The sequence below is a fragment of the Scyliorhinus canicula genome, chromosome 30 (genome assembly GCF_902713615.1).
Source record: "Scyliorhinus canicula chromosome 30, sScyCan1.1, whole genome shotgun sequence".
Classification (NCBI taxonomy): domain Eukaryota; kingdom Metazoa; phylum Chordata; class Chondrichthyes; order Carcharhiniformes; family Scyliorhinidae; genus Scyliorhinus; species Scyliorhinus canicula.
The window spans coordinates 14,278,303-14,301,671 of record NC_052175.1 but is presented as its reverse complement, the minus strand read 5'-3'; the positions used below and the strand labels follow the sequence as shown (position 1 = coordinate 14,301,671).

The 23,369-nt window shown below is 51.7% G+C and overlaps 1 protein-coding gene across 1 annotated transcript in view; it reads right to left on the bottom strand.

The window, feature by feature from the left end:
* Positions 1-22,906, bottom strand: part of ash1l (ash1 (absent, small, or homeotic)-like (Drosophila)) — a 248,737-nt gene extending 225,831 nt beyond the window's left edge. Inside the window, exon 1 of the mRNA XM_038787101.1 lies at positions 22,400-22,906. Within this exon, the coding sequence (XP_038643029.1) occupies positions 22,400-22,843 (444 nt within the window). The 5' untranslated portion in view covers positions 22,844-22,906. The remainder of the gene's footprint in view (positions 1-22,399) is intronic.
* Positions 22,907-23,369: the final 463 nt, after the last annotated feature.

Below are 23,369 nucleotides of genomic sequence, written 5' to 3'. Positions count from 1 at the left end.
TGACACTCAGTTTGGGTTCGACCAGGATCATTTTTTTCCCTCCCAATTAAGGGGCAATTTAGTGTGGCCAATCCGCCTAACCTGCACATCTTTGGGTTGTGGGGGTGAAACCCACGCAGACACGGGGAGAATGTGCAAACTCCACACGGACAGTGACCCAGAGCTGGGATCGAACCCAGGTCCTCAGTGCTGTGATGCAGCAGTGCTAACGACTGTGCCGCCATGCCACCCACTCCACCAGGGTCACTTTGCTCCTGACCTCATTATGGCCTTGGTTCAAACATGGACGAAAGAGCTGAACTCCAGAGGTGAGATGAGAATGACTGCCCTTGACATCAAGGCACCGAGTGTGCAAGGGTTCTTCAGGAAATTTAAGTCAATGGGAATCAGGGGGAAATCTCTCCACTGGTCGGAGTCATGTCTAGCATAAAGAGTAACGGTTGTGGTTGTTGGATATCAATCATCTCATCACTGCAGGAGTTCCTCAGGGTAGTATCCTCGCTCCAACCATCTTCGGCTGCTTTATCAATGGCCTTTCCTCCATCAGAAGGTCACTGCTGATCTTAGCATAACATTCAGCAACATTCAAATGGCATTACCACCACTGAATCCTTCACTGTCAACACCCTGGGGGTTCTCATTGACCAGAAACTGCACTGGACCCAGCCATATAAATACTGTGGCTACCAGAGCCGGTCACAGACTGGAAAATCTGTAACTCCTAAAGTGCGTCCACCATCTACAAGGCACAAGTCAGGAGTGTGATGGAATACCCTCCACTTGCCTGGATGGGTGCAGCTCCAACAAGACACATCCAGGACAAAACAACCCCGTTTGATTGGCACCCCATCAATCGCCTTCACCATTCACTCCCTCCACCACCGACGCACGGTGGCAGCCGTATGCACGACCTACAGGATGCACTGCAGCAACTCAGCAAGGCCCCTTCCAAACCAGTGACCTCTACCACCTAGAAGAACAATAGCAGCAGGCACATGGGGAACACCACCACTTACGAGGTCCCCTACATGTCAGACACCATCCTGACTTGGAAATATATCGGCCATTCCTTCACTGTTGCTGGGTCAAAATCCTGGAGCTCCATTCCTAAAAGCACTGTGGGTGTACATACACCAGATGGACTGCAACAGTCGAAGGCAGCAGCTCAGCACCACCTTCTCGAACGCAATTACGGATGAACAACAAACGCTGGCCTGGGCAGTAGTGCCACATTCCATTCTCCTCCCGATTCTACCTCGAGTGGATGAGCCTTCAGAACCAAGGCCATGTCCTCTGGTGTTGTGTGTATGAATCCTTCAACTTTACTGCATTTCCTTGCAGTTTAAAATAATGCCCTTTATTTAAACAAAATCAAACTCTTAAGACAGCTCCTTTGGTCACCTCTCCAAACCTCTTCACCTCCTGCTCAGCTGGAGTCCACTCTTCCCTTCTTGTGCATAGCGGCTGCCGCAACGTCTTCCTACAGCAGAGGTGCCATAGCGATGTAATCGTAAGCTGCTTTTGGCTCATTAATCCTTCTTTTCACATTCAAAACCACCTTGTCCATTAATTTCTGTGGGTCTCGAATGCTCAACATCCATTCCATTAAAAACCTAGCCTCCAAAGCAGCCTGTTCAACCGCAGAGGTGGAAGGACTCGAAGCAGGCCTGAACAGGCAGATGCTGAGGAGTGGCTCTGTCGCCTGACCCCATGGGTAACATTCAGACGTCATCTTTTCAGCACAGAACTTCCATCATCGATAATGTCCACGGGATAATCTATAACGACATTCTGCTTCCTCTTGAAAGAATCCCTGTTTATTTATTAAACATGGCCCACGGCTGACACAACAGCCAGTGCACTCCAAGGCAAGAGTCAGAGTGATATGTGGAGTGCCTGAGACATTCTGCCAATTTAACGTTACGTAAGTGGAAGAGATGCGATTGTTCAAGACTATGTCAACAAGCCTCCGTGATCTACAACTTCCGCACACATGGTCTGCTCTCCTTGTCAACCTCGAGCCTAATTTATCTCGTCTCCGCTCAATACATACAAGCTTGCCTGTTGTTTCTCCAGAGGGCTTTCCAATCTCCTGATGCACTTGCAGAGAAAGCAGGAAAAGATACGTTGCCGGGATTCTGCTAATCTCGCCCAATAGTTGCAGTGAGATGACGCCACACACCCACACACACAAATGTTAAAAATTCATTCAAGTCTGGCCCATCTCCTCACAATAACCTTGAGGATTTCAGGAAGTGCTAATTTGGCCCAGGAACCTCTCAGATTTGGTGACTGACCTCAGAATGTTTTACTGAAGAGGGCGGAAAATTTCACAAGGGCCACGGCCAAGCTCATCAAACGTCAATCATAGAATTTACAGTGCAGGAGGCCATTCAGCCCATCGAGTCTGCACCGGCTCTTGGAAAGAGCACCCTACCTAAGGTCAACACCTCCACCCTACCCCCATAACCCAGTAACCCCACCCAACACTAAGGGCAATTTTGAACACCAAGGGCAATTTATCATGGCCAATCCACCTAACCTGCACATCTTTGGACTGTTGGAGGAAACCGGAGCACCCGGAGGAAACCCACGCACACACGGGAAGAACGTGCGGACTCCGCACAGACAGTGACCCAAACCGGAATCGAACCTGGGACCCTGGAGCTGTGAAGCAATTGTGCTATCCACAATGCTACCGTGCTGCCCAAAAGAGATGTGCATTCATCCTGCGCCAGTCCTTTGTGCCACCTATATTTATGTTTTTACAGATTGCTATTGAATTCAAATTTCACCATCTGCAGTGGTGGGATTTGAACCTGGGTCCCCAGAGCATTGCTCTGGTTTACTAGTCCAGTGGCAATACAGTACCACTACGCCACCACCTCCCCAACTAGTTAAATGGTAGATGCAAAGGAATGAACCAAAATGCCTTAAATAGAGTTCACTATTTCCATACCATTCTATGGGCCTCTCGAAATAGTGTGTGTGAAAAGTCAGAAGCAATAGGATTTCAGTAACATTTCACTCATAGGTCAGAAACAGGACAATATTTGGAATATGCTGAAAATCTATTGACATACCTCATCAAAAGAATCTTATTAGAACATAAATTTCATGGACTGCTCAACTCACAATAGAGAACAGTTTAGTTTTTATTCTTTAACACCAGCCTTCCCCAAACTCTTTTCTTGTGAACATTTTCTACCTTCCCCCAGTCCCCTTCTGAAACTTAGAAGAAAGAAACGGCAAGCATTCAATGGTACCGAAGTCGGAGAGTAAAAGCACGGCTGATTTCTTTCAGTTACTTTGCTCAAACCAGCTTTCTATATCTTAACACCACATTTATAGACATAGTTTCATGTCCTCGCTCAGTGTTTTCATAATGAAACAGAACCAACGTGTGTCATATTAAAGCACCTTATCGACCAGCGAGGTGGCACAGTGGTTAGCACTGCTGCCTCACAGAGCTGGGGACCCGGGTTTTATTCCCACATTAGGGGTGTGTGTGTGTGTGTGTGTGTGTGTGTGTGTGTGTGTGTGTGTGTGTGTATAGTTTGCACGTTCTCCCTGTGTCTGCTTGGGTTTCCTCCGGGTGCTCCGGTTTCCTCCCACAGTCCAAAGATGAGCAGGTTAGGTCAATTGGCCACGCTAAATTGCCCCTTACGTGTCCAAAGGTTACGTGGGGTTACGGGAATAGTGTGGGGGTGAGGGCCTAGGTAGGCTGCTCTTTTGGAGGGTCAGTACAGGCTCAAAATGTGCTGAATGGCCTCCTTCTCCACTCGGGATTCTACGATTCTGAAGAGAGTTTTTTCATTTCTCACATTAAAATGATGAACATTTTTTCACCAGTTTTCCACAGGAAAAACACGATTCCTCCAGTATGGGAAGCTAGCCTCCACTCCAGCATAATCCAGCGTGTGGACAACCACACTGTATGGTAAGAATGGGCTGAAACGTGCTGCTGCTCGAGGTTCAGGAACCACAGCACAATTTTCATTACAACACGTCCGTGCAAAGACTGTTCAACAAATCAAATTTATTTCAACTGTTGAACAGCAGCTTAGTACTGTGCTCACAAGTGGTTCCACCCTGGCCACAACGGGTCCTCCCTGTCTCACAAAATGTTTTCACCGAAGCACTGCTGAATTCTGGTCTATCCGCCAGGCGGCTGAGATGCACCGAAAGCCGTTACAATATTCACCAGTCCCCAGCCGGTTTGCAAGGACACTATTGACATTGAAGTGACACAAAGTACTGAAAAAGTCCCTGTTTGCTGTCCGACTCGGACCACCGTATCCTGGCTTCACGCAATCCTAGCACTGGTGGCCATGTTGATCCCTCTGGCTTCCATCGACGAGCTCGACTTGTCAATAGCCAGTGGTGTCCTGGGATGCTGTGGACATGGCCCATTCAGAGCAGTAGTTCAAGAGGGCCGAGATTGTTCCGAGCCCCCGCCTCCACGGCTGCCCCTTTGCAGCCATCTCTCCAACCCTCCCCCAGCACTTTCTGATCATCAACCAACTGGCCCGTACCAGCCTCCCCGGACAGGCGCCGGAATGTGGCGACTAGGGGCTTTTCACAGTAACTTCATTGAAGCCTACTCGTGACAATAAGCGATTTTCATTTTTTTTCATTTCAAGGCCGACTTTGACTCCCCAGTTGAATGGGCTAAAAACAAAAAGTGGCTACTGCTTGTAATTGTAAAAATAACTGCTTTTAAAAACGGAAAACAAAATGCTGGGAATGCTCAGCGGGAAGGGTTGCTTCTGCGGAGTGAGCAACAGATTAGAACATAGAACATAGAACAGTACAGCACAGAACAGGCCCTTCGACCCTCAATGTTGTGCCGAGCAATGATCACCCTACTCAAACCCATGTATCCACCCTATACCCAATACCCGTAACTCAACAACCCCCCCCTTAACTTTACTCTTTACACTACGGGCAATTTAGCATGGCCAATCCACCTAACCCGCACATTTTTGACTGTGGGAGGAAACCGGAGCACCCGGAGGAAACCCACGCACACACGGGGAGGACGTGCAGACTCCGCACAGACAGTGACCCAGCCGGGAATCGAACCTGGGACCCTGGAGCTGTGAAGCATTTATGCTAACCACCATGCTACCGTGTTGCCCCGAATTTCAAGATTGCTCAGGCCAATGGCCTGACGGTGGAATTCATTGATCAGAAACATTTAACTCTGGGCTCCTTTTAACTCTTTTCCACTCCAATTACATCTGGGTGAAGCAGAGAGAGAGAGACGCAAGCGAAATGTTCCAGCACGATCAGTGCGAAGAACACAAGTTTTCACGGGAAGATCATCTAGCGGTACAACATTCTTTCAGAATTAAGAGAACTTCCCTCACCTTCCCAGCTGATCTTTCAGAGCGTCTTTAAACCAAATGGCATGACAAGCAGCGCTAGAAAGGAAACCACTGATCTGTGGGAGGAAACCGCAATCATTGTGCGGCAGAGCGCTTCCCTCCCATTCAGACACTCGTTTCCACATCAAGTGCAAGATAGCAGCTGCTCTCAACTGATAGGGTGATGAGCCCCACTACTGGCTAGTTTAAAAAGAGATGCCATTTATTCATCTTTTTTTTCCCCCCCCCGCAAGAGATCACTGGCCTCCTGCTCCCCAACATTCCCTACCTGCTCCCCAACATTCCCTACCTGCTCCAGCTGTGCCATGTACAAGCCTCTGCTTCAAATTAAACGAGGCTCATTCACAATTTGACCGCAAAAAAGTGACATTGTTGCATCCAGGAGGAGGCATCGCGTGGGCGAGCAGGGAGGATGCGCACACATTCACAGTAACTTCCAAGTCCCAACTGATTTTCACATTTTTTTTTTTTTAAATTCTCATACCCAAGACGGCCTTTTGGTTTTGCGCGACACAGTGTACGACCCAACCCGCGTGGAGCTGCCAAACAAGGAGTGAGAAAGTGGAAACAGAAAATTCTGGGAAAAGTCAGCAGGTCTGCCAGCTTCTGTGGCGGGGGAAACAGAGTTAACGTTTCGAGTCCAATATTGGGGTGGGGAGGGGGTGGAGACAAATAGAACAATATAGGTCAGGGTTAGGTTAGAGGGTGGGGGGGGGGATTAAATGACAAAAAACTGTAATGGAATGCAGGACAAAGGGAGTGGCAATGATAGCAGTAAAATGTAACGATTTGGTCCACAGTAGGTGTTAATCACAGACGGTCAGCACGGTCTCAAAGCAGGGAAGATGAGAGAAAGACCCAGATCGGCACTGGAGGGGAATAAAAATTCAAAATGACAAATTTAAATGGAGGAGAGAGTTGTTGAAGTTAATGCCATTTCCAGAAGGCTGCACGGTATGCTACACCTCCCCTCCTGCAACTGCATGGGAAGGATGAAGTGTAGAGGGTGAATCAGGAGGGGACCAGGGTGTCAGGGGAAACGATGGGAGGAGATATTTGCTGGTGGCACCACCTTTGCATTGGTATTAACACCTACTGTGGGCCAAAGCTGGAGATTTTAATGCTACCTTTACCATTCTACTTGTCCTGTGTCCCATGATATCTGTTTGTCATTTCTCCTCCATCCTCCCCGACTTTCTAATTGACATATTAAAAACAAACGGCCAAGCAAATTAACTACAACACAGCTCCAAAACATACTGCTTGGTAAGGATGACACATTGGCCAAGAGGGAGCTTTGTATGTGGAGAATAAACCCCTTTCGAAGGAAGATTGTCCGCCTGACAGAACAAACAGAGAATTATTTTCCACTCTGACATTCTCCCCCAACATTCAATACTCTGGGTGGCAACAGCATGGTTGTCTCAGTGCCAGGGACCCGGGTTCAATTCAGACCTTGGGTGCCTGCGTGCACGGTGCGTGCATGTAATCTGCATGTTCTCCCCATGTCTGCGTGGGTCCTCCCACAGTCCAAAGATGCGTAGGATAGGTTAGCCGGCTGTGCTAAAATAACCCGAGTACCAAAAAGGTTAGGTGGGGTTACAGGGATTGGGCGGGGGGGGGCTCTTTCAGAGGCTTGCTGCAGACTCAATGGGCCCAATTGCCTCCTTCTGCATTGCAGGGATTTTATGAAATTCTATGAAATAAAAGCAGACCGACATATCCGTGAAATCGGCAGACCAGGAGAACGGGAAACTGAATCTCACTTGTTGGTCTAGCATTACCCGACTGTCACTCCATACTTTCACAACACCCGTGCGCTTGATCCACAAAACTGTTCAATGCCAGCCAAAACGCTGTGAACTCATTGTCTATTTATGGGTCAGGAGTTGAAAGGAGGATTGCATACACCATATGGCACAGCTGTCACTAGTGCTCGCAGAGGGGGTGGCAGCTACAGCACTCAGTGTTCAGTGCTAACGGCATTCAGGACAATCCGACCCAGTAGCAAACACACACCAAAAGGTGGAAGAAGAGATATAAGAATTGTCATAGAGGTTAGGTCCAGTTTCCATCAACAACCAGGAGGGGGGGGGGGGGGGGGGGGGGGCACAGTAGTACGCCGGTTAGCACTGCTGCCTCACAGCTCCAGGGACGCGGGTTCGATTCCCAGCTTGGGTCACTATGTGTGGAGTCTGCACATTCTCCGTGTCTGCGGCTTCCTCCCACAGTCCAAAGATGTGCAGGTTAGGTGGATTGGCCGAGCTAATTTGTCCCTTCGTGTCCAAAAAGATTAGGTGGGTTACTGGGATAGGGTGGGGTCACTGGGGTGCTCTTTCCAAGGGCCGATGCGGACTCGATGGGCCAAGTGGCCTCCTTCTGCGCTGTAACTCTTATGATTCCATGTGCACGGTAGGTGGCTTGGCCACGCTAAATTGCCCCAATTGGACAAAAATTGGGTATTCTAGAAGAAAAAAAAACAACCAGGGATACAGCTTCCTGACCATGGTCTGCAGAGGGCATGAGGAACTCGTCTGCAGAATTTTTACCAACTGGAATGGCAGGTTCCTGCCACCCCTCTGCGAGCTGGTAGAATTCCAGTCTCACAGCTTTACGCAGGCAGTTTGATTATATCAGAACTGTGCAGAAAAAGGACAGAGCAAGCAACTTGAAAATCAAGACTGAATCACATCTTCAGTTGTCTTGGCCCAACTTTCTAGAACTCTGCTCAACTACAGAAACTTCATCGAGAAGGCAAGATGCGCACACGGACTCGCGATATACATGGGGCCAACACACAGGCAAATGTTTGCACTTTTCCAATGAAAGTCGCAGCTGGCGAAGGGAGAGACGCTTCCAAAAATGCCGAGGTGGCGGCAAGCGGCGCGGGTGGCAAGACTCAATTTTTGGGATGGCATGGTGGTGCATTGGTTAGCACTGCTGCCTCATGGTGCCAAGGGGGGCAGAATGGCAGCTCAGTGGTTAGCACTGTTGCCTCACAGCGCCAAGGAGGGCAATATGGTGGTGCAGTGGTTAGCACTGTTGCCTCATGGCACCGAGGAGGGCAGCACTGTCTCAATTTAAAGCTGCCAACCGCAGGGCCCAAATTAGGAAGAATTAAAAGTCCAACGAGAACAAGACTTGGATTGACTGCGTCACTTTTCACGATCACTACAACTGTCGCGTTTGGAGAATGGTCACCGGAGCGACAGCCCCTGTCTGTGGATCAAAACCCTGGCATTTTCGAGGCAGAGAAAAGCAATAACTGCTGTAAACCTCTCCCAAGCCATTCCAAATGGGGGCTGTTTTATGTCTTTTTTAAAAGCGCTGTTTGAACACTAGTACAGATCTGAAGCAACTGGAGTAATCTTGCACCACTCCAAACCCATTTTTACCCACTATTTGTACAAAATGACAGGTCAACCTGCTTCTAGTAAATCATCTTAACATTGATCCAGTTCTAAAGGAATTTTCAGGGTCTTTGTTTAACAGCCAATCATTTCCAGTGTGTGTCATTTCTGCACACACCACTATCAAGGGAACCAGCAAACCCAATACCACTAATGAGTCATCTGTCTATCTGCACTAAACACCATATTAACTAGATTCAGTCTGACAAGTGGGGGCAATCCCATAGGAAACGGTTTCAAGAAAGACCTGTGATAACAGCCTACCCTACATACCCCCTTGCAGTCATTACATTCCAAAAGCAATTTATTTTCTTGTAAAGATGTACTGAGAACCACTTCATTCACTATTTATAGTTGGGTTTGAAAGCAATGCCATTCTACCAGGTTGAGATCAGAGCGTTTAAGCAATCGGCTAGGCAGTGCGATCCAAACTTTCACCTGCCACACTGTGGCCACTTGTCCGACTTAGCATCTGAGCATCAGTGGTGCGGGAGGAATTGGATTGCTGTGTACAATACGAAGGAAGATTCCAGTGACACTCCAAAACCATCAGGATTGCTCCAAATGCTTCTCTGACGTGGGGGTGGCACGGTAGCACAGTGGTTAGCACTGTTGCTTCACAGCGCCATGGCCTCCGGGTTCGATTCCCGGCTTGGGTCACTGTCTGTGTGGAGTCTGCACGTTCTCCCCATGTCTGCGTGGGTTTCCTCCGTGTGCTCCGGTTTCCTCCCACAGTCCAAAGATGTGTAGGTTAGATGGATTGGTCACGGTAAATTGCCCCTTAGTGTCCAACAGTTAGGTGGGGGTCACCGGGTTACGGGAAGAGGGTGGAGGCGTGGGCTTAGGAACGCTGCTCTTCAAAGGGCCGGTGCAGACTCGATGGGCCGAATGACCTCCTTCTGCACTGTAAATTCTGTGATCTATGGGTTTGGAATGACGGGGCCTATAATCTCATCACGGAATGTTCATCACCATTTAAATGGTCAAATTGTTCTTCTGAAAATTAATCCAACTGTACAGGGGCAGAAATGTTTCACAGATTCACCAGTGTATTTATTGAAATGTCAAACAGTACTTGTCCAGTTGCCTATTGTGCTTGGGAGTGAGTGCAAGCTCCAATACATTGATCATTTATTCAGAATTCAAATTATTTTCAGAATAAATTCTCGGGGGAGGGGGCGGTTGGTTGCTGTACAAAAAATGACTCAGTAACCCAGACTGGTCCATACTGGATAATAGCTACAAAGGATTTTATTACACTCCATCACATGATTAGAAATAAATATATATTAATCCGATCCCAATACAAGCGAACCCGTCATCGAAATCGACGTGGGTAGCAGAGACAATCCAGAGAAGGTAGAAAGCCTTTTGAGGGTGTCCCAATCAACGTGGCTTCTGGCAATCTGCTGAGAACTGGTCTCAATTACCTTCCTTGGCTGAATTGAATCATAAAGGCCATCAGGGGTTATGGGGAGAAGGCAGGAGAATGGGGATGAGAAACATATCGGCTATGATTGAACGGCGGAGCAGACTCGATGGGGCAAAAATTCTGCTCCTATGTCTTATGGTCTAAATATTGGGCGTGAGTTACGGGTGAATAACTCCTTAAATGGTCAAACTCTGCAGTATTTGTATTGCAATGTTATATCTAATATCTCCCCCACACTGTGGATCCTCATTATAACCACTCCGGCATTCCTTCAAAAATATCTCCGTGTAGACTTCACCGTTCAAAGGCTACAAAATTATCAAGTGAGTTATGTATTGGGGTGGTGAAGACTTTTTTACGCAGCTTACCAATTACTTGACACAAATATTTTAAAATAATCCCTGCACACGTTGAAACTGAAATGATTTGGTTGCCAATGAGAGGTGAGAGATAACCCTGATGAACTGTACAACAATAAAGGACAATACATTATTCGGAGTGCGGCACGGTGGCTCACAGCGCCAGGGACCCGGCTTCAATTCCGGCCTCGGCTCACTGTCTGTGCGGAGTCTGCACGTTCTCCCCGTGTCTGTGTGGGTTTCCTCCGGGTGCTCCGGTTTCCTCCCACAGACTAAAGACGCGCAGGTTAGGTGGATTGCCAATGCTAAAATTCCCCGTAGTGTCCAACGATGGCAGGTTTGATTGGGCTGGGGGATAGGGCAGTGGAAATGGGCCTAGGCAGGGTGCTTTTTAGGGGGTAGCCTCCCTCTGCACTGCTGGGATTCGAAGGAGAGAGGGTATCTGACAACAATGACTCACAGCACCTTGGGGTTTTCCAGTCAACCCTGTGATTGTAAAATAACGTGGCCGTTGTATCAGTGTTTAGATGTAAAGGCCACATCAATAGCACTGTCCCAGAGAAACTGACACTTCTCAATCAGTCACAACACTGCTGTAATAACTCACGCCATTAAAGAGGTTAACCGATCTGAGCGAATCAGAGAAAGTACAGCACATAACGAGATCATTCCACAGGTGACACCTGCGTTAGTGTTAATCTGTTCAAGTGAAACCATCTTTAACCTCTCCGCTACCCCCTATGCATTTTGCACTCTTCCTTTTAAAATCTTTATCCCATTCAAGTCATGTTGCAGATTCCACCTTGGTCACACACAATCTAAGTTTAATAACACGCCGGGGTAAAACGGTGTTTAACTTAACCACTTTTCATACCCTCGAAGCTACTCTCCCTTGGTTACTCATTCTTTCGTTACTTACATTTCAGAACACAAATGTCTCAATTTTAATCCAAGCAGTTTGTATACAAATTCACACAAGAACAGATGAAATATAAAAATAGGCCATTCAACTCCTCAAACAATCTCCGCCATGCAATATGACCATGGAAATCACCAGCCTCGACTCCACTGGGGTGCCATTCGGCCCATCAAGTCTGCAGCTACCCTCTAAACCCTGCCTCGATTCTCTGGTCAACCAAAAAGGGATGTTGTTCGCCCCATCTCAGTCCTAAATGACCAGCCTCTTCTCCTGAAGGACCGTGATTCCCCCTCTTCCCCACCTTTCCCCAGCCGGGAGAAACAAGCTCCGTCTGCCCCATCAAGCCCCTTCAGAATCTTCTAAACATTTCCGAACTCTAACTTACTCAGTCTCTCTTCAGCGGATAACTCCCTCATCACAAGGGGCCAATCTAGTCTCCAAGGCAACAATACGGTTCCTGAAATACGGAGACCAAAGCTGCACGCCATACACTGGGTGTGATCCTGCCCAAGCTCTGCACAATTGTGGAAGTACTTGTTTATTCTTAAATCCCAATGTCCCCGTGATAAAGGTCAGCATGTGATTGCTTGCTGCACATTCCTTGTGTGGACACAGCCCAGCCCTTCTGTTAATCGAACTTTCCATACCTTTACAAAAAAAGATTCGGATAGTCGACTCTTACTGGCGGAATTGACATCAATTTTCCCCTTAAACTGCCTATACCACTTACATTCCCACCTAATTTTGCATCATCAGTAACCCTGGATACCTCACTCTCTGCAAATACATTTCCAAATCATGAATGTAGGTTGTAAATAGCCAGAGTCTTGACACTGATCCTTGAGGCACCCCACTGGCTACAACTTGCTAACTTGAAAGTGATACGTTTATCCCAACTGTCTGTTTCCTGTCCATTGAACAATCTTTCACACGGGCGAGTATATTACCGCGCTAATGTATTCCCCAAACTCCATTATCCCATATCTTCCATATTAGCCTTTTCTGTGGCATCTTATCAAATGCCTTCTGGGCATCTAAATATACTCCATCTACTAGTTTCCCCCCCCCCCCCCCCCCAATCTATCAGACTAATTGCACCCTCAAAAATGTAATTTTCAAAATGATTTCCCTTTCATAAAACCACGTTACATCATAATATGATACGGCAACGTTAAGACTTCCAGAATAATAGATTCGCACATTTTCCTGATGACTAATTTCAGGCTAACTGGCCTGTAGTTCCCGGTTTTCTTTCCCCCTTACTGGCCTGTAGTTCCTGGTTTTCTTTCCCCTTTCTTGGCTAGCAGAGTTTCCGCAACATGCAAATTGCTCTGGCATACGACACAGTCCCCCACCAGTCCAGCCCCGAGAAGCATGTTTATACACATGCTGTTAAAGGTGGCAACACCCACCCCCCTCCCCACTTTTCAATCATACTCTAACTCGTCAGCTTCAAGTTTTATTTAGCGATATCATATAACTGGGCGGCACAATGGATCAAAAAGGTGGGAGGGGTTATGTGGCAATGGTGCGCAGGAGTTGAAGGCGTGTCCACTCTTTGCAACAGGAGTATATCAGACTTGCAAATGGTGACACCCACACGCAAGTTTTTCCCTTTTATACACCGAGCATATAAGCCAACCCCAGTTTTTGGACGGATTTTTCAAGACGCCAAAGGTCGATTTATGCGCCGACAACTATGGTGCATCCAATATACTTGGACCATTCCAAAATCTAGAGTGGTTTGGATAAACAGCACATTTTGCTACCTATAATGTATAGAAGCGAGAGAACTATTTGCCTTCGCATGGGATTTTCAACCCATTTGCATCATTCAAAGAACTACAGTGTAGCCGAGATTCCCCCATTACTGTATTCCGTTAAGAATTTTTATTCAAACTATACTCCTTTCTATTTAATTCGTTCAAGCGATGTGCGCTTCTCCGGCTAGGCCACAAAATAGGCTACATCAGGTCAACACCACGCCACAACCAAAAATACACCCAACCTAGGAATTAGGAGAAGGCGGCAATTCAGCCCTTCGAGCCTGCTTCTGCCATTCAATCAGATCACGGCTGGTTTCACAGCCACCTCCCCACCTGTTCCCCAAATCCCTTTAACCTGGCTTTGTTTTAATAAATCAGAAATGTATCTAGCTGCTTCTTGAAACCATTTGATGACTCAGACTCCACCGCACTATGGGGCAGCAAGTTCCACAAACTCACCACCCTCTGTGAGAAGTAGTTCCTCCTCATCTCAGTTCTAAATCTACCGCCTCTCAACCGAGATCTGTGACCTCCCGTTTTGGGTGGCCCCACGAAGAGGTGTACATTAACTTTATCGATCCCTCTTAGTATTTTATACACAGTGATCAGATCCCCTCTCATCCTTCTAAACTCCAGCGAGTATAAGCCCAAAATGTTCAATCTCTCCTCGTTTGTCAACCCTTTCATCCCCGGAATCAATCTGGTAAACCTGCTCTCAACTGCCTCCAATGCCACCGCATCCTTCCTCAAACAAGAGGACCAAAACAGGACACAATACGTCTAAACACAAGGCACAACAGATAATCTAGATACACATTGCAGACTTGCTGCTATTCAGCTGGTTTAGCTCACAAGGCTAAATCGCTGGCTTATAAAGCAGACCAAGCAGGCCAGCAGCACGGTTCGATTCCCGTACCAGCCTCCCCGGACAGGTGCCGGAATGTGGTGACTAGGGGCTTTTCACAGTAACTTCATTGAAGCCTACTCGTGACAATAAGCGATTTTCATTTCATTTCATTTCAGCTGTATCAAGGGTAACTATCGACTAATTTTCAGTCAGGACAACATATGACACTGGATTTTTTTTTAAAGAAAGCTTTCATTTCAAATCTGGGACCCGCTTTCAGTCCAGTCCAGGCACATCAGACAACAGGAAATTATCCTGTTCAAAATCAGTCCACAGCTATGCCAATTCCTGGTTCAGCATAAAACAACATACAACAAATGGAAAAGAAACCGACAATGCCACTCTGTGAGGATGCCAGGATAACAAAGTTGCTGCGGGTTTGAAGGCAGATGCCCAAGACGGATATGGGTGAATGAAGCTCCACAGGGGGTCTGGGTGGGTTGTACACGTAATGGGAGTGCTTGGTTATGGATACTGGAAACACCTTCCTTAATGACATCGACCTTCAAATACCGAATCAAAACGTTTGAAAAGAAAGATGAATCCGGGTGGATAGTTATTCTGATGATGAACCAATGACAATCCTTCAGTTAACAGATGCAGGTTGCACCACCTCCCAAAACCCTGATTCCACAATAGTCAGCAAGAGTACAACCACTCGGGGCCTGTGCCTGACCCTGTCCTATCCTATCCTCACATGAAACCAATGTCTCAACGACCCCTGAACCCCAATGTCTCAGTGACCCCTGAACCCCAATGTCTCAGTGACCCCTGAACCCCAATGTCTCGGTGACCGCGGAACCCTGACCCCAATGTCTCAATAACACTGATCCCTGAATCCAATGTCTCAATGACCCCCTAACCCTGAACCCCAATGTCTCAGTGACCCCTGAACCCCAATGTCTCGGTGACCGCGGAACCCTGACCCCAATGTCTCAATAACACTGATCCCTGAATCCAATGTCTCAATGACCCCCTAACCCTGAACCCCAATGTCTCAGTGACCCCTGAACCCCAATGTCTGCGGCCCCCGAACCCTGTACCCCATTGTCTCAATAATCCCTGAACCCCAATGTCTCAGTGACCCCTGAACCCCAATGGCTGTGGCCCCCAAACCCTGAACCCCATTGTCTCAATAATCCCTGAACCCTAATGTCTCAATAATCCCCAAACCCTGACCCCAATATCTCAATAACCCCCGAACCCTGAACCCCAAGTCTCAGTGACCCCCCCCCAAACCCCAGTGTCTCAGTGACCCCCCTGAACCCCAGTGTCAGTGACCCCCCCTGAACCCTAGTGTCTCAGTGACCCCCCCTGAACCCCAGTGTCTGTGACCCCTCCTGAACCCCAGTGTCTCAGTGACCCCCCTGAACCCCAGTGTCAGTGACCCCCCTGAACCCCAGTGTCTCAGTGACCCCCCTGAACCCCAGTATCTGTGACCCCCCTGAACCCCAGTGTCTGTGACCCCCCCTGAACCCCAGTGTCAGTGACCCCCCCTGAACCCTAGTGTCTCAGTGACCCCCCCTGAACCCCAGTGTCTGTGACCCCTCCTGAACCCCAGTGTCTCAGTGACCCCCCTGAACCCCAGTGTCAGTGACCCCCCTGAACCCCAGTGTCTCAGTGACCCCCCTGAACCCCAGTATCTGTGACCCCCCTGAACCCCAGTGTCTGTGACCCCCCTGAACCCCAGTGTCAGTGACCCCCCTGAACCCCAATGTCTCAGTGACCCCCTGAACCCCAGTGTCTGTGACCCCCCTGAACCCCAGTGTCAGTGACCCCCCTGAACCCCAATGTCTCAGTGACCCCCCTGAACCCGTGTCTGTGACCCCCCTGAACCCGTGTCTGTGACCCCCCTGAACCCGTGTCTGTGACCCCCCTGAACCCGTGTCTGTGACCCCCCTGAACCCGTGTCTGTGACCCCCCTGAACCCCAGTGTCTGTGACCCCGAGACCTGAACCCCAGTGACCCCTCTGAACCCCAGTGTCTGTGACCCCCCTGAACCCCAGTGTCTGTGACCCCCCTGAACCCGTGTCTCAGTGACCCCCCCTGAACCCCAGTGTCTGTGACCCCCCCGAACCCCAGTGTCAGTGACCCCTCTGAACCCCAGTGTCTGTGACCCCCCTGAACCCCAGTGTCTGTGACCCCCCTGAACCCCAGTGTCTCAGTGACCCCCCTGAACCCCAGTCTCAGTGATCCCCTGAACCCCAGTGTCTCAGTGACCCCCCTGAACCCCAGTGTCTCAGTGACCCCCCCTGAACCCCAGTGTCAGTGACCCCCCTGAACCCCAGTGTCTCAGTGACCCCCCTGAACCCCAGTGTCTCAGTGACCCCCCTGAACCCCAGTGTCTGTGACCCCCCTGAACCCCAGTGTCTGTGACCCCCCTGAACCCCAGTGTCTCAGTGACCCCCCTGAACCCCAGTGTCTCAGTGACCCCCCCTGAACCCCAGTGTCTCAATGACCCCCCTGAACCCCAGTGCCTCTGTGACCCCCCTGAACCCCAGTGTCTGTGACCCCCCCTGAACCCCAGTGTCTGTGACCCCCCCTGAACCCCAGTGTCTGTGACCCCCCTGAACCCCAGTGTCTGTGACCCCCCTGAACCCCAGTGTCAGTGACCCCCCCTGAACCCCAGTGTCTCAGTGACCCCCCCTGAACCCCAGTGTCTGTGACCCCCCCTGAACCCCAGTGCCTGTGACCCCCCCTGAACCCCAGTGTCAGTGACCCCCCTGAACCCCAATGTCTCAGTGACCCCCCTGAACCCCAGTGTCTCAGTGACCCCCCCCGAACCCCAGTGTCTGTGACCCCCCTGAACCCCAGTGTCTGTGACCCCCCTGAACCCCAGTGTCTCAGTGACCCCCCTGAACCCCAGTGTCTCAATGACCCCCCCTGAACCCCCGTGTCTCTGTGACCCCCCTGAACCCCAGTGTCTGTGACCCCCCCTGAACCCCAGTGTCTGTGACCCCCCTGAACCCCAGTGTCTGTGACCCCCCTGAACCCCAGTGTCTGTGACCCCCCTGAACCCCAGTGTCTGTGACCCCCCTGAACCCCAGTGTCTCAGTGATCCCCCTGAACCCGTGTCTGTGACCCCCCTGAACCCCAGTGTCTGTGACCCCCCTGAACCCCAATGTCTCAGTGACCCCCCTGAACCCCAGTGTCTGTGACCCCCCTGAACCCCAGTGTCTGTGACCCCCCCTGAACCCCAGTGTCTGTTACCCCCCTGAACCCGTGTCTGTGACCCCTCCGAACCCCAGTGTCAGTGACCCCCCTGAACCCGTGTCTCAGTGGCCCCCCCTGAACCCCAGTGTCTGTGACCCCCCTGAACCCCAGTGTCTGTGACCCCCCTGAACCCCAGTGTCTGTTACCCCCCTGAACCCGTGTCTGTTACCCCCCTGAACCCGTGTCTGTGACCCCCCCGAACCCCAGTGTCTCAGTGACCCCCCTGAACCCCAGCGTCTCAGTGAACCCCCTGAACCCCAGTGACCCCCCTGAACCCCAGTGTCTCAGTGACCCCCCCTGAACCCCAGTGTCTGTGACCCCCCCGAACCCCAGTGTCTGTGACCCCCCTGAACCCCAGTGTCTGTGACCCCCCTGAACCCCAGTGTCTCAGTGACCCCCCCTGAACCCCAGTGTCTGTGACCCCCCTGAACCCCAGTGTCTCAGTGACCCCCCCTGAACCCCAGTGTCTGTGACCCCCCTGAACCCCAGTGTCTCAGTGACCCCCCCTGAACCCCAGTGTTTGTGACCCCCCTGAACCCCAGTGTCTCAGTGACCCCCCCCGAACCTCAGTGTCTCAGTGACCCCCCTGAACCCCAGCGTCTCAGTGATCCCCCTGAACCCCAGTGTCTCAGTGACCCCCCTGAACCCGTGTCTCAGTGACCCCCCCTGAACCCCAGTGTATCAGTGACCCCCCTGAACCCGTGTCTGTGACCCCCCTGAACCCCAGTGTCAGTGATCCCCCTGAACCCCAGTGTCTGTGACCCCCCGAACCCCAGTGTCTGTGACCCCCCGAACCCCAGTGTCTCAGTGACCCCCCCGAACCCCAGTGTCTGTGACCCCCCTGAACCGCAGTGTCTGTGACCCCCCCTGAACCGCAGTGTCTCAGTGACCCCCCCTGAACCCCAGTGTCTCAGTGACCCCCCTGAACCCCAGTGACCCCCTGAACCCCAGTGTCAGTGACCCCCCTGAACCCCAGTGTCAGTGACCCCCCCTGAACCCCAGTGTCTGTGACCCCCCTGAACCCCAGTGTCTGTGACCCCGAGACCTGAACCCCAGTGTCTCAGTGACCCCCCTGAACCCCAGTGTCTCAGTGACCCCCCTGAACCCCAGTGTCTGTGACCCCGAGACCTGAACCCCAGTGTCTCAGTGACCCCCCTGAACCCCAGTGTCAGTGACCCCCCTGAACCCCAGTGTCTCAGTGACCCCCTGAACCCCAGTGTCTCAGTGACCCCGAGACCTGAACCCCAGTGTCAGTGACCCCCCTGAACCCCAGCGTCTGTGACCCCCCTGAACCCCAGTGTCTGTGACCCCCCTGAACCCCAGTGTATGTGACCCCCCTGAACCCCAGTGTCTGTGACCCCCCCGAACCGCAGTGTCTCAGTGACCCCCCTGAACCCGTGTCTCAGTGACCCCCCATGAACCCGTGTCTCAGTGACCCCCCATGAACCCCAGTGTCTGTGACCCCCCTGAACCCGTGTCTGTGACCCCCCCTGAACCCCAGTGTCTCAGTGACCCCCCCGAACCCCAGTGTCTGTGACCCCCCTGAACCCCAGTGTCTGTGACCCCCTGAACCCCAGCGTCTGTGACCCCCCTGAACCCCAGTGTCTCAGTGACCCCCCTGAACCCCAGTGTCTGTGACCCCCCTGAACCCCAGTGTCTCAGTGACCCCCCCTGAACCCCAGTGTCAGTGACCCCCCTGAACCCCAGTGTCAGTGACCCCCCTGAACCCCAGTGTCTGTGACCCCCTGAACCCCAGTGTCTCAGTGACCCCCTGAACCCCAATGTCTCAGTGACCCCCCCTGAACCCGTGTCTCAGTGACCCCCCTGAACCCCAGTGTCTGTGACCCCCCCGAACCCCAGTGTCTCAGTGACCCCCTGAACCCCAGTGTCTGTGACCCCCCGAACCCCAGTGTCTCAGTGAACCCCCTGAACCCCAGCGTCTCAGTGAACCCCCTGAACCAGTGACCCCCCCTGAACCCCAGTGTCAGTGACCCCTCTGAACCCCAGTGTCTGTGATCCCCCTGAACCCCAGTGTCTGTGACCCCCCTGAACCCCAGTGTCTGTGACCCCCCTGAACCCCAGTGTCTCAGTGACCCCCTGAACCCCAATGTCTCAGTGACCCCCCCTGAACCCCAATGTCTCAGTGACCCCCCCTGAACCCGTGTCTCAGTGACCCCCCTGAACCCCAGTGTCTGTGACCCCCGAACCCCAGTGTCTCAGTGAACCCCCTGAACCCCAGCGTCTCAGTGACCCCCCTGAACCCCAGTGTCAGTGACCCCCTGAACCCCAGTGTCTGTGACCCCCCCGAACCCCAGTGTCTCAGTGAACCCCCTGAACCCCAGCGTCTCAGTGAACCCCCTGAACCAGTGACCCCCCTGAACCCCAGTGTCAGTGACCCCTCTGAACCCCAGTGTCTGTGATCCCCCTGAACCCGTGTCTGTGACCCCCCTGAACCCCAGTGTCTGTGACCCCCCTGAACCCCAGTGTCTGTGACCCCCCCTGAACCCGTGTCTCAGTGACCCCTGAACCCCAGTGTCTCAGTGACCCCCTGAACCCCAGTGTCTCAGTGACCCCCGAACCCCAGTGTCTCAGTGACCCCCCGAACCCCAGTGTCTCAGTGACCCCCCTGAACCCCAGTGTCTCAGTGACCCCCCCTGAACCCCAGTGTCTCAGTGACCTCCCTGAACCAGTGTCTCAGTGACCCCCCCCGAGCCCCAGTGTCTCAGTGACCCCCTCTGAACCCCAGTGTCTCAGTGACCCCCCTGAACCCCAGTGTCTCAGTGACCCCCCCGAACCCCAGTAACCCCCCTGAACCCCAGCGTCTGTGACCCCCTGAACCCCAGTGTCTCAGTGACCCCCTGAACCCCAGTGTCTCAGTGACCCCCTGAACCCCAGTGTCTGTGACCCCCCTGAACCCCAGTGTCTCAGTGACCCCCTGAACCCCAGTGTCTGTGACCCCCCCTGAACCCCAGTGTCAGTGACCCCCCCTGAACCCGTGTCTCTGTGACCCCCCCCCCCGAGCCCCAGCGTCTCAGTGACCCCCCTGAACCCCAGTCTCAGTGACCCCCCTAACCCCAGTGTCTCAGTGACCCCCCTGAACCCCAGTGTCTGTGACCCCCCTAAACCCCAGTGTCTGTGACCCCCCTGAACCCCAGTGTCTGTGACCCCCTGAACCCCAGTGTCAGTGACCCCCTGAACCCCAGCGTCTGTGACCCCCCTGAACCCCAGTGTCTCAGTGACCCCCTGAACCCCAGTGTCTCAGTGACCCCCCTGAACCCCAGTCTCTGTGACCCCCTGAACCCCAGTGTCTGTGACCCCCCTGAACCCCAGTGTCTCAGTGACCCCCCTGAACCCCAGTGTCTCAGTGACCCCCCTGAACCCCAGTGTCTGTGACCCCCCTGAACCCCAGTGTCTCAGTGACCCCCTGAACCCCAGCGTCTCAGTGACCACCCCCTGAACCAGTGTCAGTGATCCCCCTGAACCCCAGCGTCTCAGTGACCCCCCCTGAACCCCAGTGTCTGTGACCCCCCTGAACCCCAGTGACCCCCCTGAACCCCAGTGTCTCAGTGACCCCCCCTGAACCCCAGTGACCCCCCTGAACCCCAGTGTCTGTGACCCCCCTGAACCCGTTTCTCAGTGACCCCCCTGAACCCCAGTGTCTCAGTGACCCCCCCTGAACCCCAGTGTCTGTGACCCCCTGAACCCCAGTGTCTGTGACCCCCCTGAACCCCAGTGTCTCAGTGACCCCCCCTGAACCCCAGTGTCTCCGTGACCCCCCTGAACCCCAGTGTCTCAGTGACCCCCGAGACCTGAAGCCCAGGGTGTGACCTCCCTGAACCCGGGTTTCAGGTAATCCAAATTCTGAAGCTCAATCTGAGACAGAGTAAATTATTTTAGTGGCCGGCACCCGCTAGTTAATCTTCCACATATTTCAGCCAGAAACACCATCCACTGATGCTCGGAAAACACACTATTGGTTTATACAATTGTAAGAATAAATATAAGAAGCAAAAGCAGGGAATTCTGTAACCCTGAAGATGTATTGCTGCGATACTTTGCAGACTTAGCAGGATCTGAAGGGGAACAGATGGGTTAATGTTTTGACTCTATAAAAACCATTAACCAGTCTCCTCTCCTTCAGATGCTTAGGATGCTCATTATTCCCATTAGTTACTCTGTCGCAATTGGAACAAATAGTTTTCTATTTTAATGTCACTTCCAAATTTCATTTCCAAACGCCAAATTGATGAGAATTTAATTGAAAATAAAATCTCACTGGAGAGGAAATACTATTTCCACCTCTTTAATCTGAATGTCCGATACGACCCACCAACCCCAGGAAAAACCATGGGTTTGGGGGGCGGCCATCCTAATACTCTGGCGGGATACTACCATTCCACAAAGTCTGTTGAAGATAAATGGAACTGGTGACTTGGTGATGCAGTATGGGGTTTGGGGAGGGTTAGCACAATTGGCGCGATGCCAACTGTTTGGTTCAATTCCCGAACCGTCTTCTCGGCCCTGCCCCCATCCCGCGCGAGCAGATGTGACCCTCGGGTTAAATCACCACCAGTCAGCTCTCTCTCTCTCCCTCTCGTTGGAAAGGAGAGGGCAGCCTACGGTCCTTGGGGACTCTGGCTGCTCTCACACAATGTTTGGCTTTCGCTGATACAGTAGGCGGAATGGTTACAACAAATTCCCATGGAAATATATTCTATTCTCAGCAATTTAACACAGCCCGAAAGCCTGTCCAAGCCCAGCACACATGTAGGGGTGGGATCAGAACTTGGGGGTAAAGATTTGAACACCTTGGCTTCCCCTCCTGATTGGGAGTTCAACACGTGGCATCGACCGCGTTGCTTTACAATTGGGAGTTAAATAGGAGGGAGGTAGTCTCTCTCGACCAACCTGCGTGCAAGCAAGCTCCAAGAGGGGAAAACATTCCATTGAACAGCACAGAGTCAATAGTTACTGTGTGGGATAAGTCAAAGTGGAAACCTTACCCGTTTTAGCTCGCTCTCTTCCTCCCTCTCCTCGGCGCTCTTCCCACTTTTTGCTATTTTGTTTCTCGAGTGCTTGATGGTTGTTTTAATGGCGGGACGACAGACATAATTCTCCAGGTTTTTTGGGGGTTTCTTAGTTCTCTTGGGCTGCAGCCCAATTTTTAGTTTCAGGTTGCCCTCGGCAAAATTGGTCTCCCTGACTGAGAACTGCGGCTGGTCCGGGATCGGCGGCTCGTGCTCCCGCCCCGAGTCGGCGGCTTTCCCCTCTTCCCGTTTCCAGCGCGTGCCATCTTCTTCCTCCACGGCACCCCCCTCGATCTCGCCCTCTCGCCTGCCAGCAACCTTGAGGCCGCAATTGGCTGGGGTGCTCCTCCCGGGGTTGCCCTCTGCGTCAGTGCCCAGAGGCTGGCTCACGGCTCCCGGCAGTGCATTTCTTTGCTCCATTCTTCAACTCCTCTCTCTCTCCTTCTTCTCCTCCCCCCCCTCCTCCTCCTCCTCCTCCCCCCCCACCCCTCCACCCCCCTGCCCCCGCCACCACCAGACCAGTATCGGTAAGGATTGTTAGAAAGATCCACCCGTGTGTTCAGATTGCTGCTTTCTGTAGCAGGCACTGACACAACCCAAGCTGCCTGGTTACTGCTCCCAGCTGAAACACCACATCACTGTCCCTGTAAAAGAAAAGAGAGAGAGAGAGAGAAAAAGAAAGTCAGCATTAATCGGCAATCACTTACTCAGGGATTTCCCCCCCCTCTCAGAGCAGTTGATAAAACACCGATGTACACCCTTCCCGTCCCATTCTCCACCCATTGAAAACCTTTGCCCCCCGGATGGTTCTTGACTTTCAGTAAGTCAAGGTAATTTTTATGCAATGTTATCACTGGGTTTAGTTAATGGATCAATGCTCTTTGGGTCCAGGGAGGAGGAAAGTTTGCACTGAAGCCAATACACTTTAGTCGTGTCAACAAACTTC